The sequence below is a fragment of the Eschrichtius robustus genome, chromosome 14, assembly GCF_028021215.1.
Source record: "Eschrichtius robustus isolate mEscRob2 chromosome 14, mEscRob2.pri, whole genome shotgun sequence".
In the NCBI taxonomy this organism is placed as follows: Eukaryota; Metazoa; Chordata; class Mammalia; order Artiodactyla; family Eschrichtiidae; genus Eschrichtius; species Eschrichtius robustus.
The window spans coordinates 22197563-22216177 of NC_090837.1; the positions used below are offsets into that span (position 1 = coordinate 22197563).

At 52.4% G+C, this 18615-nt stretch overlaps 1 protein-coding gene across 1 annotated transcript; it reads left to right on the forward strand.

The window, feature by feature from the left end:
* Positions 1–956: 956 nt before the first annotated feature.
* On the forward strand, positions 957–18070 carry NIPSNAP1 (nipsnap homolog 1). The gene is made up of 10 exons (XM_068563842.1): positions 957–1084; positions 9358–9485; positions 9685–9730; positions 9981–10075; positions 13219–13289; positions 13435–13575; positions 13879–13910; positions 14262–14356; positions 15657–15740; positions 17734–18070. Exons 1-10 carry the CDS (start codon positions 987–989, stop codon positions 17796–17798), a joined length of 855 nt encoding a protein of 284 aa, XP_068419943.1. The 5' UTR covers positions 957–986; the 3' UTR covers positions 17799–18070.
* The last annotated feature ends 545 nt before the right edge of the window (positions 18071–18615 follow it).

The window sequence follows — 18615 nt, forward strand, 5'->3', positions numbered from 1 at the left end:
TGGGAGGGGTAGGCCTAAGGCCTCTGCCCGGGAGGTTAGTACCAGTTTGATTTTGTCTCCCTGGCCAGGCCTTAAGTTCCAAGAGGGCTGGGGGCTTGTTGTTCTGGCTGCCTTTGGTGTCTCAGAGCTAACCACATGGCCTAGCCACGTGGACTCAATATTTGCTGAAGGAATCACAAAATCAAAGCCTGTCCTCACTCCTCCACCCCAGGCACACCACGCTGACCGTCAGCGTCAGCCTCAGCGGGTGGACATTCTTTTAGGCACACATCCAGTCTCTCTGGAAGCTATTAGGCTCCTGGGCCCCCCTGTGGGGTCTGCAGGCCCTCTGCTCCTGCTGAGGTCTGTGATCTGGGGGATTGTGGGCCGAGAGGAGACTAGTTTGGAAGTTAGGCACAAGACCTGGGCAGAGCAGGAGCAGGGCGTGGGGCCCCAGGAGACCCAGGCAGCGATGGTAGGGGGGGATGGAAAGGGAAAAGATGATGGAGAGAAAGTGCCCCTGCAACCCAGAGCCTTGTCCATCTGTCTTAAATTGTTAGGGGGTTTTCCTTTCATAATGTGATAAACGCTATCTGTGCCGGCCCCCCCCCACCCCCTCCACCCCCGCCCAGGAACGCACAGGCGCACATAACTGTATAGATTTCAGGGGGCTTACTCGCCCTCTGCCGCTCATCCTTGAGTGCCCCGTTAAGAACCCCTGGTATTATTGTTCAATGCTCCCATTTTACCGGGGTGGACACTGAGGCCCAGAGTGGGCAAAGGGTTTGCTCCAGGTCACAGAGCACGTCTGTAGCAGAGATGCAGAGGCTCAGAGGACAAGAATAAGGACTTCTGCCCAGCATCTAAGTTGCTGAATGCGCAGGGACTACGCCCACCTGTCTGGGTGGAGAGGGGGCGGGCGACCAGGTGGGGCGGGGCTTACTCACGTTCCGCCTCCGCTGCCGGGTTCGGGGGCGGGGCCTTCCTCCAACCAGCAGCGCTCCAACATGGCTCCGCGTCTGTGCAGCATCTCTGCGGCGGCTCGGCGGCTGCTGGGGCGCCCGGGGCCCGGGGGCCGGGACGTTGCGGCTGTGGCTGCAGCGCGGTATGAGCCGGGCCGGGCCAGGCGGGGACGGCGCGCGTGGGGGGTGCACGCGTGGGGGCCAGGGTCTGGGCTTGGGGGATGGGCAGAGACTCGGGCTTGTAATCTAGTGGTTAGTGGCGGAGCCATGGGGAGGAGGTCTGTTAAAAGAACGGGGGAGGTGGGAAAGGATGCGCAGGGTCTTTGTCCTACTGGATGCCTGGCTCTGGGCTGAGAATGAAGGGTAGGGTGAATGAGAGGGGCAGGTCCTGGGCCCTGGGGAGTGGGAGCTGTCAGAGGGCAGGAGGAGTGGCCCCTTCCCAGGCCTTTGCGGTGATTGTGAGATAGTCCCCCTGGGGGCTTCTAGGAAAGGCAGCACCTCCTTCTGGAAGTTCTGGGAGTAAGAGATATGGGGAGCAATGGGAGATCCCTAAAGGCCGTGGCTGAACAGATCCTTTGCTCCCCAACCTTGAACAGTAGAAGTGGGGCAAAGGAGGCCTGAGAAAGGATGGGAGTTGCCCAGGGTCACTCCCCCTGCCATCCTGTGGAGGCACTGGGTCTGGACCCAGGCCTCCTGACACCCCTGTGCTCTTTGCACCACAACTGGTGGCCTCCTGGGAGAGGGAGGCTGGCTGGGCCATGGGCTGGGCCTGGGCTTTTGTTTGGTCCCTGCTCTGGGCTGAGGCAGGGCTGGGCCTCCATGACTGGCCCTGGGTGGCCCCTCCCTTCTCCGTCTCTAGCACCCTGTACTTCCCCCATCTCTGCTCTTACCACCCTGTACACACTTGCCTGTCCCTGCCACTAGAGCATCACCTCATATTTCTGTTTACCCAGCCCCTGGCACAGGGCTCACAACAGTGTATGCTCAAGAACATTGGCCAAAGAAGTGAGGACACCTGTCCCCCCACCTGTGGAAGGGAGGGGTCTGTCCTGCCCAACAGCCCAGGCATGAAGCTGCAGAGTTCTGTTAGGCTTTGCTGTGAGATCTTCTAGAGTGCTGTGCAGTGGGGGTCAGGGGAGGCTGGGAAAGAGGAGCCAGGCATGTGCCCCCAACCTGACTGCCCAGTAATTGGGGAGAAAGCTGATAACATGGAGAGAGCCTAGAGTTTGCTTGGCACCAGCACATCTAACTCAGCCTTTTTCAGTGGGGTGACCTTGCATGAGTCATTTGGCCTCTTGAAGTCTCAGATTCCTAATCTGTAAAATGGGGGTGATAAAGTAGGATGTATTTCATAGAGTTGTTGAGGATTAACAAGGCCATGTGTGCAAAGTACCCAGCCCCTGGTGAATTTGCTGCAAATGTTGCCCCTCGCCCAAACCTGTGTCTCAAGAAATTTTTTCATGAGCCCCCAAGATGTCAGGGCTGAAGGGGCTTTGGGGAGATCACCTTCTGTGAGCCCCTTGTTTTCTAGATAAGGAAATGGAAGCTGGGGGCGGGACCACACTTCCCCAGGGTTACAAAATTGGTTGGTGGTAAAGCCATCTGTGTGGCGAATAGCCAGAGGCCACAAAAGGAGCATGGGACATAAAGGCAGCCTGCTGCTCCTCACTTATCCACTCCTTAACCTTGGATGGGGCACTGAACCTCTGTGATCCTTGGTTTCCTTCTCTCTAAAGTGGGGATGGGGATCCCTGCCTGGTGTTTTTCGTAGGATTGCTGTGCAGGTACTTGGATAATACTTATCAAGTCCCTAAAGGACTGCTTCGAAGTTACTTACTCCCTGGTCCCACCTTACTCCCTGGTCCCACCATACCTGGGAATCCTGCCGACCCTCCATCTGCCCCGTATCTCTCTGGAGTCACTAGAGGGGCCCTCTGGCCTCTGAGCTTTGGGGGCCGCTTGGGTACAGACCCAGTGTGGGCTTTGAAATCGGATAGACCTGGATTGGAATCCTCTTGGCCATTGATTAATTGTTTTCGAATAAGGCCTGGTACATCTCTGAGCCTCATTTTTCTCAATTTTTTTTTTTTTTTAAGAAATCTTTTTTTTTTTTTTAAACGCATTGTTTACTTTGTTTATTTATTTTATTTATTTTTGGCTGTGTTGGGTCTTCATTTCTGTGCGAGGGCTTTCTCTAGTTGTGGCAAGCGGGGGCCACTCTTCATCGCGGTACGCGGGCCTCTCACTATCGCGGCCTCTCTTGTTGCGGAGCACAGGCTCCAGACACGCAGGCTCAGTAATTGTGGCTCACGGGCCTAGTTGCTCCGCGGCATGTGGGATCTTCACAGACCAGGGCTCGAACCCGTGTCCCCTGCGTTGGCAGGCAGATTCTCAACCACTGCGCCACCAGGGAAGCCCTCTATTTTGTTTTTGAGCCTCATTTTTCTCAAGAACATATTGTGGGGATCAGTTCTCAGCACATAGAAAGTGCTCAGTACACAGCAGTTGCTACCGCTGCATCAGTAATGCTCTCGTTAACAGAACTTTAGTTCTTCCGGTTTGTCTTCCAAAGACAGACTTCAGGAACAATAAGCAGAAATGTGGCCCCTTTCTTTTTTTTTTTAAATTTTATTTATTATTTTTGGCTGCATTGGGTCTTCGTTGCTGCGAACGGGCTTTCTCTAGTTGTGGCGAGCGGGGGCTGCTCTTCGTTGCAGTGCGCGGACTTCTCATTGCCATGGCTTCTCTTGTTGTGGAGCACGGGCTCTAGGCACACGGGCTTCAGTAGTTGCAGCATGTGGGCTCAGTAGTTGCGGCGCACAGGCTCTAGGGCACATGGGCTTCAGTAGTTGTGGCACGCGGGCTCAGTAGTTGTGGTACACAGGCTTAGTTGCTCTGCGGCATGTGGAATCATCCCGGATCAGGGCTCGAACCCGTGTCCCCTACATTGGCAGGCGGATTCTTTTTTTTTTTTTTAAATTAATTAATTAATTAATTTATTTATTTTTGGCTGTGTTGGGTCTTCGTTGCTGCATGTGGGCCCTCTCTAGTTGCGGCGAGCAGGGGCTACTCTTCCTTGTGGTGCGTGGGCTTCTTATTGCCGTGGCTTCTCTTGTTGTGGAGCACGAGCTCTAGGCATGTGGGTCTCAGTAGTTGTGGCATGTGAGCTCAGTAGTTGTGGCTCGCAGGCTCAGTGGTTGTGGCGCACGGGCTTAATTGCTCCACGGCATGTGGGATCTTCCTGGACCAGGGATTGAACCAGTGTCCCCTGCATTGGCAGGCAGATTCTTAACCAGTGTGCCACCAGGAAAGTCCTGTGACCCCTTTCAGCCAACTCAAAACAGAAGAGTGTTTCAGGAATGTGCACAGAGCTGAACTTCCTAGCATATCAATCTAGAGCATTCCAGAGCATTTTCATGTGGTGAGGCACCAGACCGTTGATCCCTATTGAGAGTGCAAATGTGTCTCAAAAGTTCTCATCTGGGACAGATATTTACTGAGCAACTCCCATGCTAAAAGCATTGTGCTGGTACCCTGAAGGATGGAGAACGTCAGCTCTAGGCTTCCGGTGTGGCTGGGGAGACGAGACGTATTCACATGAAAATGATGGAGGGGCTGAGGGCGAAATAGGAGAGGTTTTTTTTTTTTTTTTTGGCTGTGCCCCACATGTGGGATTTTAGTTCCCCTGACCAGGGATCTAACCTGTGCCCCCTGCAGTGGAAGCACAAAGTCTTTTTTTTTTTTTTAATTGGAGTATAATTGCTTTACAATATTGTGTTAGTTTCTACTGTACAATGAAGTGAATCAGCTATATGTATACATATATCCCCTCCCTCTTGGACCTGCCTCCCTGCCCCCCCTCCAGCCCCCAAGTCCCCGAGCCCCCCAGCCTCCCAGCCCCCCAGCGCCCCAGCCATCCCACCCATCTAGGTCATCACAGAGCACGGAGCTGAGCTCCCTGAAGCACAGAGTCTTAACCACTGGACTGCCAGGGAAGTCCCAGGAGAGATGTGTTTATGGAAGGGGTTGAACTGGTTTTTCTAGGCCTAAGGGGCATTCTTCTTCTTTTTTTTTTTAATTTATTTAATTTATTTTATTTTTTGGCTGCATTGGGTCTTCATTGCTGCGCGCGGGCTTTCTCTAGTTGCGGCGAGCGGGGGCTACTCTTCATTGCGGTGCGCGGGCTTCTCATTGCGGTGGCTTCTCTTTGTTGCAGAGCTCGGGCTCTAGGCGCACAGGCTTCAGTAGTTGTGGCATGAGGGCTCAGTAGTTGTGGCTCGCGGGCTCTAGAGCACAGGCTCAGTAGTTGTGGCACACGGGCTTAGTTGCTCCGCGGCACGTGGGATCTTCCTGGACCAGGGCTCAAACCCGTGTCCTCTGCATCGGCAGGCGGGTTCTTAATCACTGCGCCACCAGGGAAGCCCCACCCTTGGGGCTTAATATATTCTTAATATAGTTTAGATACCAGAATCTTTGGTGTTTCTGGGATGATTTACTGAGATTACATGAAAAAAAGAAAGAAAGAAAGTAAGTTGGGACTGCCTTAGAGCAGTGATTCTCGGGCCTGAGTGTGCATCAGAATCCCTTGGCAGGCTTGTTAAAACCCAGATTGCTAGGCCCACCCCCAGAGTTTCTGTTGCAGTGGGTCTGGGATGGGGCCTCAAAACTTCTAACACGTTCTCAGGTGTTGCTAACGATAGGGAATCTTGGCTCTGTGGTAACCAAATTTAAGAGGGAATTGGGGACTTGCCTGGCAGTCCAGTGGTTAAGACTCTGCACTTCCACTGCTGGGGGCATGGGTTCATTCCCTGGTCGGGGAACTAAGATCCCACATGCTGCGTGGGGCGGCCAAAAAAATAAATAAATAAAAATTAAAAATTAAGAAAAGGGTGGGGGGCTTCCCTGGTGGCGCAGTGGTTGAGAATCTGCCTGCCAATGCAGGGGACACGGGTTCGAGCCCTGGTCTGGGAAGATCCCACATGCTGCGGAGCGACTAAGCCCGTGAGCCACTATTACTGAGCCTGCACGTCTGGAGCCTGTGCTCCGCAACAAGAGAGGCCACAATAGTGAGAGGCCCGCGCACCGCGATGAAGAGTGGCCCCCGCTTGCCACAACTAGAGAAAGCCCTAGCACAGAAACAAAGACCCAACATAGCAATCAATCAATCAATCAATCTTTAAAAAAAAAAAAAAAAAGAAAAAAGGGGAATTGACTCTGGAAAGCTTGGCAAAATAGATTAGAGCTAGAATCCCAAGTGGAGACATCCAGCCTTGTTTGATGGGCAGTAGGGATCCATAGAAGATTTTCAAGTGGAGGAATAGCATCACAACCATGGTGCATTACAAAATTGATGGGCAGGTTAGGAAAAAAGGGAAAGAATGGGAGCCAGGAGTTCAGTTAGGAAGTTAGGTAGGAAGAGTGATATTAGCTGCACTGCCGTGTCTGCCCCATTCTCTACAAGGCGATCCTATTGCTCTTATTTTATGGATGAGGTAAATGAGGCTCAGAGAGATGACGCTGGGCTGGGATTAGTGCTGGATTTGTCCAGAACCTGTGTTCTTAAGCACTAATTCTGCTGGTGGTGGTGGGGATGGAAAGGGCCCCTGACTCCCAAGTCCACACTCTGAGCCAAGGTCCACACTTTCGCTCCTTTCTTACCTCTCAGATTTCATCATTTTCATGCACCTGTGTCTTAGCTCCCCCCACACACCTGCACTCGTTCCCCAAACGTGGTCTGAGCATGTGCCACGTCCCAGCACTGTTCCAGGCACTGGGGATACAGCAGGGATACACGAGACAGACAAGATCCCTATCCTCCTGGGGCTCTGCTTCTAGTGGGAGACAATAAACAAGGCACATAATAAACAAAAAAATTCTATAACGTGTTAGAAGGAGCTACAGAAAAATAGAGAGCAGGGTGAGAAGAGTTGGGGAGTTCAGGGACAGGAGAATGTTGTGATTTCATTGAGAAAGTGAAATTTGAACTCTTGAAAATGTGAACCCTCGGATGCTAGCTTCAAGTTCAGACCCTGCCCTGGGATATTCTTGGGACCTGTAGAAAAGATCTTTAGAGATAGGCTGCTCTACCCTGCTCTTTTGACACGTGGGGAAACAGAGACCCAGAGGCAGGAAAGATTAGACAGTGGTGGGAGGAGATGGGAGCCCATCAGAGCTCCTGGACCCCCTCACTCCCCAGCCCGCGGGGTCCCAGCCTCTCTCTTCAGGGCTGGCCACTTGGCTGTTTATCTTGGTCAGTGCTGATGTTAATAAATTACTCAAAGCCCAGTCCTGGAGCAAAGGTCTTTGTTGACAAATAGTAGGAGTGGCTGCCCTCCCTGTCACCACCCCTTCCAGCAGAAGCAGCCTCTCTACATTCAAACCAAGGGTCAGGTCCCTCTGCCAGTGGCTTTGTTAAAAACACCTGGTTCTTCACAGTATCTACCTGATGCTAGTTCCCCAGGTTGGTGCCAGATCTGAGGTGGGGCTGACTTTAGAGGAAAGAGCTCTGGGTTTTTTCCTGAGCTCTCTGCCCCTGATTTGCTATGTGACCGGGGGACAAGTTTCTTAACCCTCCCACCTCCGACCTTCTATTTTCTCATCTCGAAAATGGGGGCATTAATAGTATCAACATTATGATATCATTACATAGATTCAGCGCGATCATGTTAAGCTGATCACAGGTCCCTGGCACAGAGGATATCCTTAGCCAACATTAACCATAGTGAGGCTCCCTTATTCTGGTCCCAAATTTTTCACAGACTACATCGACCATCTGATGATAACTGTCTTTGTTTTTTGTTAATGAAGCAAATACACACAAAATGATAGAAAGCCTATGAATTTGGAAATACTTTAAACAGTTTTTTTTACCTTTACAAAAAATTATAATGAGTAACGAAAAGTTTAACCATCTTCCTCTTCCCTCTCCCAGGTAAGCAGTATTAACATTTTGGGACTGGGAGTTCCCGGGCAGTTCAGTGGTTGGAACTCGGCACTTTCACTGCTGTGGCCCGGGTTCAGTCCCTGGTCGGGGAACTAGGATCCTGCAGGCTGCTTGGCATGGCCAAAAACCAACCAACCAACCAACCAACCAACAAAAAGCAGTCTGGGACAAATTGTTACTTATCTTTCTCTATGCTTATACAAATATATCACCACTTTAGGATGCTTTTTAAATTTTATCAGTCCCAGTACTTGCTCCATATTTTGGAGAAAAGCAATACTTTGATTTGCAAAACGTTTATCCTAGCCACAGAAAAGGCTTGAAAAAGGAGAGGACTTGCTGATGGGGCCCCCACTGCCAGGCTCCTTGGCTAGAAATCATCCAGCGGGAGGCTAGTGTTTCAGGCCTGGCTACAAGCTGCACCACTGCTGTTAAGTAAGATGATTTACCACCTCTGGCAGCCTAAAAGTAATCCCCACCCCTGCTGGGACCTTGTGTGGGGAGTGCAGTTATGATCTGGCAGGACCTGGTGGTTGGTCCCCCTGCTCTGAACAAGGCACGTCATTCATTCATTCATTCTCACAGCAACATAGCAATGTGCACAGGGCAGATATTTGTCAATTAAGTGTTGGCTGGATGAGTGAATGAATCTTGCCTTGTGATGCCTTTGACCCCCTCTACCTGCCTTTATCTGCCAAATCAGCCCTGGAGATTTGGAGACTGGCCAGATCACCTCCTCTGGAGAGCCAACCCAGACTTCCAGAGGCCAAGTTCAGGCTCACACATCTGGGCTGTCCCAGAGACCTCTGGCTGTAACTGTGTTCCAAGGTCCACTTCTCCCAGCAGACTGTGACCTCCTCAAGGACAAAGTGTGCTTGTCTTGGGCTCTCCATTTGTGGGGCTGGGATTGGGCACAGGCCAGGTGTAGTGTGAGCACCAGGGAGGACGGTGAGTGCAGCCCTCTCGTCAGAGGGGACATAAATTGCAAAGAAAGCACAGAGTGAAAGAGCCTGGTGTGTTCAGGGAGACGCATAGCTGGAGAGCGGGATACACAGGTGGGGGATGGACAGGATGGGAGGCTGCCAAGGTAGGTTGGGCTGTCATGGGCTTTGGACATCAGGCAAGATGGGTGCGGGGTTGATCCTCTTGGCAGGGGATGCAGTTGTGTGGTCCAAGTGGAGGACCTCTTGGAAAGGGGTGAAGTGGAGGCAGGGAGGCTGGAGAGAGAGGCGGGAGGTGGGGCTGCCTCTCCTGGCCTCCTGAGGCTCCGCAGAGCTTCAAGAAGCGAACTGGACAGCCAGGATCTCTGTAGAAAGGACCAGGTGTGCTCAGCCGGCTCCAATGGCATGACATCTTCTGGAGCTGCCATGGGATTCCGTGGCTGCATTCCCAGAAATGTGTGTCACTAGCCTTGGGGAGCAAGGCGTCTGAGCAGATGTAAGCAGGTCCCCCCTGAACTCCTCTGTCCCGCAGCTTCTATTCCAAGGACAATGAAGGCAGCTGGTTCCGTTCTCTGTTCGTACACAAGGTGGATCCCCGGAAGGACGCCCACTCCACCCTGCTGTCCAAGAAGGAGACCAGCAACCTCTACAAGATCCAGTGTGAGTGGCTGCTGAGTTGGCCAGCCCGCCCTCCCAGGGCCTCTGGGGGCCTGCAAGGCTCCGGCTGGGACTTGAGAGGGTCTGGGACATCCCGAGCTGTCCTGGGAGCCCAGGCCCTGTGGGGCTACCCCCAGCACAGCTCCCCACAGACACCCCGCTCCCCCTCGCTTCACCTCCTGTTATCTGTCCTCTGTTGCAGTTCACAATGTGAAGCCCGAGTGTCTGGATGCCTACAACAGCCTGACGTGAGCTGACCCTAACCCTAACCCTCCTGTCCCAGTCCCTGCTTGGGTGGGGGCCTCTATCCCAGCGCTGTTCTCCGTGCAGAAATCCAGGGGGGTGTAGATTTCAGAGCCACAAGTCCTCTCGTGCAGACTCTGCATCTTAGAGATGGGGAGACTGAGGGCCAACTCTGCGGGCCTGAGTTGGAAGCCTCATCTCAGGGGCTCTGGTGGCTGGTGTGAGCCCTCTCCCTTCTCTGTGCCCCTCCCACAGGGAGGCTGTGCTGCCCAAGCTGCACCTGGATGAGGACTATCCCTGCTCGCTCGTGGGCAACTGGAACACATGGTACGGGGAGCAGGACCAGGCAGGTGAGCTGCCCACCCCCCAGCGCCACTGCTGCCCAGCCCAGGTGGCTGCCCTCCACTCCCTCTGCAGCGGCACCCAGAGGGGTCTTTCTAAGTGCAGCCCCCGTCAGCTCACTCCCCTGCCCAAACATCTGTGGTGGCTCCCTCTGCCCTTGGGGTGCCCCACGAGGCTCTCGGGCCCTTCCCTGCCCAGCGTCAAGCCTTGTCTCGCCACGTCCTCCTGCTCGCTGTACCATCCCACCCAGGACTTCTTTCTGTTCTTCAGATGGATAGTTTTTCCCTCTAGTTCCACGCTCTTGTTCATGCTGTTTCATCAGCCTGAAGCATTCTTTCTCCCTTGCCTCCTCTACTTGGCTCATTCCTCTACTCACCTTTTATTTTGGTGTAGACATCACCTCCTCCTGGAGGCCTCCCCTGATTCCCTCCACCGCAGCTGGGTGAGGCACCTCTCCTGGCTCCCCAGCCCCCAGGACTTGCCTCTTCACAGCCCTGATCGTGTGCCCTGTTCTGTCTGTCTCCCTGTGGAGGTGGTGAGTTCCGGGAGGGCGGGGCCCCTGCCTTTCTTCACCACTGAACCCCCGGTATGCCGTACGTGTTTGTGGAATAAAAGGGACTTTTGTCTGAGCTGGTTCCTTACAGCTTCCCAGCGGTACCCCCAGCACGCCCCATCCCACCCCAACATGCCCACCTCGGTTGGCACCAGCTGTGAGGACCCACACATGAATTTGGTTCACTCACAGCATCCCAGCCACTTAGAGGGGCCTTGGCATTTAGATCTGCACTGTTCAGGAAAGTAACCACTAACCACGTGTAGCTATTTCAATTTAAATTGGGTAAAGTTAAATACAATGAAAAATTCAGTTCCTCAGTCACACTAGCCACATTTCAAGTGCCCAGTGATAGAAATATGTGGCTCGTGGCTACCATCTTGGATGGCACAGCTGTAGAACTTTTCCATCATAGTAGAAAGTCCTTTTGGACAGTGCTGATTAGACTGCGTACAGCACAGGGAGCTCCTCTGGTGCAGCTCTGATAGAGGGTCCTCTATGCTTCCCTTGAACACTCACAGCTATGGGGAGCTCACTACTGCGTAAGCCAACTTATCTCATCCTTCAACTGCCCTGATAATTGTATGTGTTTTTTTTGTTTGTTTGTTTTTTAAATCTGTGATCTGCAGTTAGGTAGATTCTCTTAATCATTTATTCTGTTTCAGTAACAGTCACTGACACATTAATAGTGGGGTAAGAGAAAAGCTGTCTTCCGTTCCAGCCCCTACAGTTTTCCCGTTTTAGGTACAACCTAATCAGTTCCAGCAGTACTTCTTGTATTCTTCTAAGTATCTGCTAATTGAGAAATGACGTTTGAAGAATGGGAGCGTGAATTTTAAAGCATGTCCTATATTTTGTGTATCTTGAGGGGTTGTCCCCTATGTAGAATCATCTGGGGAGCAGATCCACTGAGCCACCCCCTGGGAGTAGGGCTCAGGAATCTACATTTTAATGAATTTGTGGATTCGGTTTTTTGTAAAAAACCTCCAATCCATCTTCTAGATGGAACACTATCATTGTTAGAAAATTCTTTCTTCTCATGGGCCTTGGATGCCCTCCTTGTAACTTTTACCTCTTGGCCCCTAGAATTAGGCTAATGCCTCTTCCACAGGTCAGCATTCCTGGTCTTAATAGACTGCCATCCATACAGTACTTTTGCTGTTTCCCTTGGAAAGAGGCCTTTAAACCATAGGCTCAGACCATTTTGCAGATGGGAAAATCAAGGCAGAGATGGAGTCAAAAGGCAGGTGAGCGACCAGCTGGGGATAAGTAACAAGAGTCTGAAATGCCAAGCCACTGGCCAGCCAAATGCTCTCAGCCTTAGCCTGCCCGATTGACCTTTTGGGGACCTTGCTCCCTTGGCCCCAGCCATGCTCCCAAGCATGACAAGACTGTTCCTTCTCTTGCACACAAACTAGGTTTCTTTATTACTGGAAGACGTATCAGGGTTTTCCTAGGGCTGCTGTAAAAAGTACCAACTACTGGTGGGCTTAAAACAACAGAAATCTATTCCCTCTAGTTCTGGAGTCCCGAAGTCTGAAATCAAGGTGTTGGTAGGGGCGTGCTCCCTCCAAAGGCTCTAGGGGAGAATCTTTTCTTGCCTTTTCCAGCTTCTAGCGGTGGCCGGAAATCCTTGGCACTCCTTGGCTCACAGATGCATTGCTCCAACCTCTGCCTCCTCAGTCACGTGGTGTTCTCCCTGGGTGTCTGTCTTCACATGGTGTTGCCCTCTGTGTCCAAGTCTCCCTCTTCTTATAAGGACATCAGTCGTTGAATTTAGGGCCCACCCAATATGACCTCACCTTAGCTTGACTATCACTAGAAAGACCCTATTTCAAATAAGGTCACATTCTGAGGTTCTAGGTTGGCATGAATTTGGGGGTGGGGGTGGAGGACACTATTTAAGCCAGTACAGAGACTGTGATAAAAAATGCAAATGGTACAAAGAGTTTGCAATGAAAAGTAAACCTCCCTCCTGCCTGTGAACCCCAGGCCTCAGTTCTTTGCCCCAAGGGTATCTCCTGTCACAATCTCGATAGCTCTCCATCGAGAGGTGGTACATAGACAAGCATCTCTGGATATGTTCCTCCCCCTCTAAACACACGTGGTACCATACCTCACATGCTGTTCTGTTCCTTAGTTTTTTTCCTTTAATTCAGTGTTTTGGAGTCATCCATCTCTGCCCATCAGACCTACCCCTTCCTTTGGCCCAGCCTGTCCCTCACAGGCCTGGTGGTCTGCTTTATGCATGCGCAGCTCCTAGGGTACAGGTTCACGTCTGATCCTCTTGTTGCTATTTAAAGAAGTTTGAGTGGGAGCGTTATTCTCATTTTCAAGATGAGGACATTGAGGCCTAGAGGGGTCAAAGGCCACCTGGCAGAGCTGCAGCTTAAACCTAGGTCTCCGGGGCTTGTGTCTGGCGTTCTCCCCTGCCTAGTGCTGCCCCCACCAAGGCAGAGGGAACTCAGAGAGTCCTGGTGCTACAGGGAACCAGGCTGGAGCCTCCCCTTTTACATACACACCTAACCAGCCTCGGGGTAAGCAGGGCAGGGTCCCCGCAGCCCCCTGACCTGTACCCTCCTCCCTGCCCCCCAACAGTGCACCTGTGGCGATTCTCAGGTGGCTACCCAGCCCTCATGGACTGCATGAACAAGCTCAAAAACAACAAGGTATGTTGGCGTCCACTCGGCAAAGCTCTCCGGATGCTGGTTCTGGCTCAGCCCTGTGCTGGGGGCTGCCTCCGTCAGCCTGTGGGACACACCGATGGGGCCGGGGCACTTCCTGGCTGCCGTGCCCAAACCACCATGCCCGCAGGAGTACCTGGAGTTCCGAAAGGAGCGGAGCCAGATGCTGCTGTCCAGGAGGAACCAGCTGCTCCTCGAGTTCAGCTTCTGGAACGAGCCACAGCCTAGAGCCGGCCCCAACATCTACGAGCTGAGGACGTACAAGCTCAAGGTGCCTCCCCCGCCAGGTCCCCGCCTGTCTCCCACCCTTCCTGCAGCAGCGCTGCTTTCCTGGTACCCTGAGGTGGGCGGGCCTGGTGCCCCAGCATCTAGATTGGGGCTTCTGGCCCCAGAACAGAGGTGTGTGTGCATGTGTGCACACGTGCACACCCAGGTGTGAGTCAGGGCCCTGTGAATAAGGTGAAGCGGCCCCAGGAGCTGCAGAGACATGACAGTTTCCCATCCCCACCCAACGGTGGTGCTTGAAATACCAGAAGGGGGCTCATTCGCCTCCTCTGCTTTGGTTCTCTTTCAGCCGGGAACCATGATCGAATGGGGCAACAACTGGTGAGTGGTGGTGCTGGGGAGTTGGGGGTACCCTGCGCACCTGCCCCACCAAGGCCCCTGGTGGGGCACCTTGCCCAGGGCCCTGTAGCAGGGAACCCGTCATCCTCCATGCCATCTCCAGGAGATGGTGATGATCCAGCCAGCGGGGTGAGGATCCTCTAGACCACTGTGGTAGAACACCCAGCCAGCGGCTGCACCCCCATCACCCTGGTCCCTGATCATTTCTGAGAGCCAAGGGCCCTACCTCAGGCTCCTCCCTTGATGTGTAACTGAGAAACCAGCCTGGAAACACCCCAGAGGGCCCTTTGCACCGGCCCTGGCCTCTGCCCCACACTTTTCTGCCATCCCCAGGGCTCGGGCCATCAAGTACCGGCAGGAGAACCAGGAGGCAGTGGGCGGCTTCTTCTCGCAGATAGGAGAGCTCTACGTTGTGCACCATCTCTGGGGTAGGCTGGGGACCCTCCAGGACCCTCTGTGGCCCCCTTTCTCCACTCTCAGTCCATGTCAACAATGCGAATACATTAGTGCCCTTGTGGAGCTTACATTCCAGCAGAGGGAGACACCACCTCAGACATAAAGTAACAGAAAAGATAATTTCGGATTATTACAAACCATAAAGAGAGAGGGAGAAATAATGAAGAAAAATATGGGAAGCTTCATTGGCTTAGATAGACTAGAACGCCTCTCTAAGGAGGTGAAATGTAAGCTCAGCTAAAGGATGAGGAGTCAGCTGTGAATTGCCAGGGAAGGGTATTCCAAGTAGAGGGAACAACACGTGCAAAGGCCCTGCGGCGGGGAAAGGCCTTCAGGGTTTTGAGGCATGCAAAGGAGGCCTGTGTGGAGGGAGTGGGGAAGAGAGTGGGAAGATGTGGATGGGCCAGGTTAGACTGGGTCTTGCAGGCCATGGGGATGAGATGAGTTGGGATTTATTCTTTTTCTTTTTCTCTTTTTTTTTTTTTCGGCTGCACCGCGAGGCTTGAGGGATCTTAGTTCCCCGACCAGAGATCGAACCCAATCCCCCTGCACTGGAAGTGCAGAGTCCTAACCACTGGACCATCAGGGAATTCCTGGGATTTATTCTAACTGCAGCGGGCGACTGCTGCAGCATTTCAAGCAGCATGAAATGACCTGATTTGTGTTCTAATGATTCCTCTGGCTGCCATGTGCTTTGTTGGGAGCACTTTGTAGGGGAGCAAGAGAGGATGTGGGGCATCAGGAGGTGGTTATAGTAGCTCAGGAGGGAGAGGATGGTGGCCTGGCCTAAGGTGGTGACAGTGAGGATGCTGAGAATTCCACAGATCCATTGGTCTGGAATCAATGGGACTGGTGGATGAATTGTCTGTCTGGGATGGGGGAGGGAGAGAGGACCCCAGGACTCCAAGACTCCTGTTTGAGCAGCTCTGTGTTGCTTACTGAGACCCTTGGAGGAGCAGGTTGGAGAGTCAGGAGTGTACTTTTGGTCCTTAGAAGTGTTACCTTTGAGACACTGACACATCTGAGTGGAAATGTCAAGTGGACACTGGATAGTCAAGTCTAGAGCCCAGGGGAGAGTTTTGGGCTGGAAATACACAAGAAATGTACCGATTGGATGAGATTGTCAAAGCAGACAGTGTTTGCTGACAGTTGGAGGCATCAGGGGAGGAAGAGACAGCAGGGCAGGGTTTGGGATAGCAGAAGGAGGGCCTTGTGCTGCGTACAGGCTCAGATCCTCTGTGCCTCAGGAATGAGCCTATGCCTTCCCCACAGCCTATAAAGACCTGCAGTCTCGGGAGGAGACCAGAAATGCTGCCTGGAGGAAGAGGGGCTGGGATGAAAATGTCTACTACACAGGTGAGCACCTCCTCTGAGGTCATCTGCCAAGAGCCCTATCTGAGGATGGAACCCTTCTGCAAGTAGATTTGACCTCGTTTGATTACCTCTCGTGAAGGAGAACTCACTTTCAGGACAATGAGTTAGTAGGTTCCTGTCCTGGTGGCATGCTCCCCGGGATGCAGGCTGTCCTGGGTGAGTGCTCCAAGGGGCAATAACACAGCCAGGTGGTCCCTGCCTCAGAGAAGTGTTGTAGTTGAGCACACAGTGTGACCTTGGGCCTGGTTCTTCACCTCACTGATGCTGTTTTCCATCTGTAAGGTGGCAATGGTGAGAATGCCTACCTCAGAGGGCTGGAGGGAGGGTTCCAGGAGCTAATTTATGAAAAGTGCTTGGCCTAGACTCTGGCGCAGAGGAGGCGCGCAGTCTATTTTTTCGAGCAAGTTTTTTGTGTACAGCATTTGCCAATTTGCCGGGACCCCTGGGAACCACCTGGAGTCACTAGGTGCTGATTGAGCACTCACTGTGTACCAGGGACTGTGGTGGGCGGGAGTTGGGAGGCAGAGAATGCCCTGCCCTTAAGGAACTTACAGCTGAGCTTCCACAGTTACCAGCTGGTGTGCGGGAGAATGCATCTCCTGAAGGAGTTAGCGTGGTCCCAAATGACAGTGTCAGCATCCCCTGGAAGCTTGTTAGAAATGCCCAATCTCAACCCCCTCCCTCCCCGCACTGAATCAAGATCTGCCCTTGGGCTTCCCTGGTGGCGCAGTGGTTGAGAATCTGCCTGCTAATGCAGGGGACACGGGTTCGAGCCCTGGTCTGGGAAGATCCCACATGCTGCGGAGCAACTAGGCCCATGAGCCACAACTACTGAGCCTGCGCGTCTGGAGCCTGTGCTCCACAACAAGAGAGGCCACGATAGTGAGAGGCCTGCGCACTGCAATGAAGAGTGGCCCCCGCTTGCCGCAACTAGAGAAAGCCCTAGCACAGAAACGAAGACCCAACTTGGCAATCAATCAATCAATCAATCAATAAATCTTAAAAAAAAAAAGAAAATCTCTTAAAAAAAAAAAAGATCTGCCCTTGAACGAGAACTGTAGGTAATTTGTAAGCACGGTAAAGTTTACCTTCACTGAGCAGGAGGAAAGAGTCTGACCTTCTGGATGACCTTGGGCTGACCCGCTCTGGGCTGCAGCGTCCCCACCTGTAAAATGAGTCAGTTGAACTAAATCAGTGTTTTTCAAACCTTAGCCCTTTGAGGACACCCTCACAGCTTTTGTCCTGCCAGTTTTCTTCTGCTACAATTATTTTCTTGATCTCTTCCTTTAAATCCCCCTGCCTTGTTCTTCACCTAGCTTTCTCCTAAGCAATAATATCTGTGAAATCACTTTTAAACTGTGATGGTTATTTTTTCACATACATAGGAAATAAATATATAATTATGAAAATTTTTTAAAATTTATTTATTTATTTATTTATTTATTTTTGGCTGTGTTGGGTCTTTGTTGCTGCGCTTAGGCTTTCTCTAGTTGCGGCAAGCGGGGGCTACTCTTTGTTGCGGTGCGCGGGCTTCTTATTGCGGTGGCTTCTCTTGTTGTGGAGGACAGGCTCTAGGCATGTGGGCTTCAGTAGTTGCAGCATGCAGCCTCAGTAGTTGCAGCATGCAGCCTCAGTAGTTGCGGCGCACGGGCTTAGTTGCTCCACGGCATGTGGGATCTTCCCGGACCAGGGCTCCAACCCGTGTCCCCTGCATTGGCAGGTGGATTCTTAACTACTGCACCACCAGGGAAGTCCCAATTATGAAAAATTTTAAAAGCTGCCTTTCATCACAGCCTAAGTCCCCTCGTATCCCACAGTTTGGGAGATGTGGCCCTCTCCATGGGCCATTCCAGGAGAGCAGTGGGGTTTCCCTGTCTCAGCATCCCGGGTCTCCTCCTCCTTCAGGGGCTAGTTTTGGGGGATTGGCTCACCTCAGCCCCCTCTGCCTCAGTGACCTCTGCCTCTCTCTCTGCAGTCCCCCTGGTTCGACACATGGAGTCTCGGATCATGATCCCTTTGAAGATCTCACCTCTCCAGTGATGCTGCCGCTGCCTCCACCTCCTCCCACCTCTCCCTCAGGGTAGCCATGGACAGAGGAGATCCCAGCCCTGATGTCTTGGTTTTCTCTCAGACTCTGTGGACTCTGGGGGTAGTGCTCAGCTCAGAGAAGGGGGAGCTGAAGGATGATGGGGTTCTGAGAACTCGCAGCCCTGTCCAGACCCTTCCCACCTTCCCTGCCCACCTGTTCCCCTGTGCTGGAAGCAGTTGTTAATTTCTCTGAATGAAGAACAGCAACCTTTTGTGTCTTTTCACATTTTCCCCTAAGATTCCTCATCTCAAGGCCACCAGTCCATAATCATCACCATGGAAATCCTCAGCTTTGCTTAAGTTGCACAAAAGGTAGTGTGTCCAGTGGTTAGAGGTGGGGTGGGAAGGGAGGAGGTCAGACCAGGCCAGGCTCTCAGGAATTCCCTGGTCTCTACTGGGCCACCCACTTGCTGGACAGTCTGAGCCAAGTCCCTTCTACTGGAGAAAAGCCTAGAACTGCCTCAAGAAGCAAAAGGGAAAACCCTCAAGTTAGCTAAGTCAGTAGGACATCCACATATTCCACTCAGAAAGCCTGGGAAAAGGGATGGGAGCTGGGAAGGACCTGGGGGAGGGAAACAATGGAACAGGAACCCAGAAGGTGGAACTTAGAACTCAGAACTTGGGTTTGAACTGAAGAATTTGGAATACAGAATTGGGAAGATAGAACAGAGATGACAGAAGACCACTTGGGGAGGGGTTCCTAATACAAGACAGTTGGAGAGAGGTGCATCTCTTTCTTCCCACATAATGAGGTTGAGAACTTGAACAA

Bases quoted from the DNA above. Each gene is read 5' to 3' on its own strand.
- NIPSNAP1 (XM_068563842.1), top strand. From the start codon at position 987: ATGGCTCCGCGTCTGTGCAGCATCTCTGCGGCGGCTCGGCGGCTGCTG. The intron at 1,085-9,357 runs GTATGAGCCGGG...TCTGTCCCGCAG, and splicing joins GCGGCTGTGGCTGCAGCGCG to CTTCTATTCCAAGGACAATG. The intron at 13,911-14,261 runs GTGAGTGGTGGT...TGCCATCCCCAG, and splicing joins ATCGAATGGGGCAACAACTG to GGCTCGGGCCATCAAGTACC.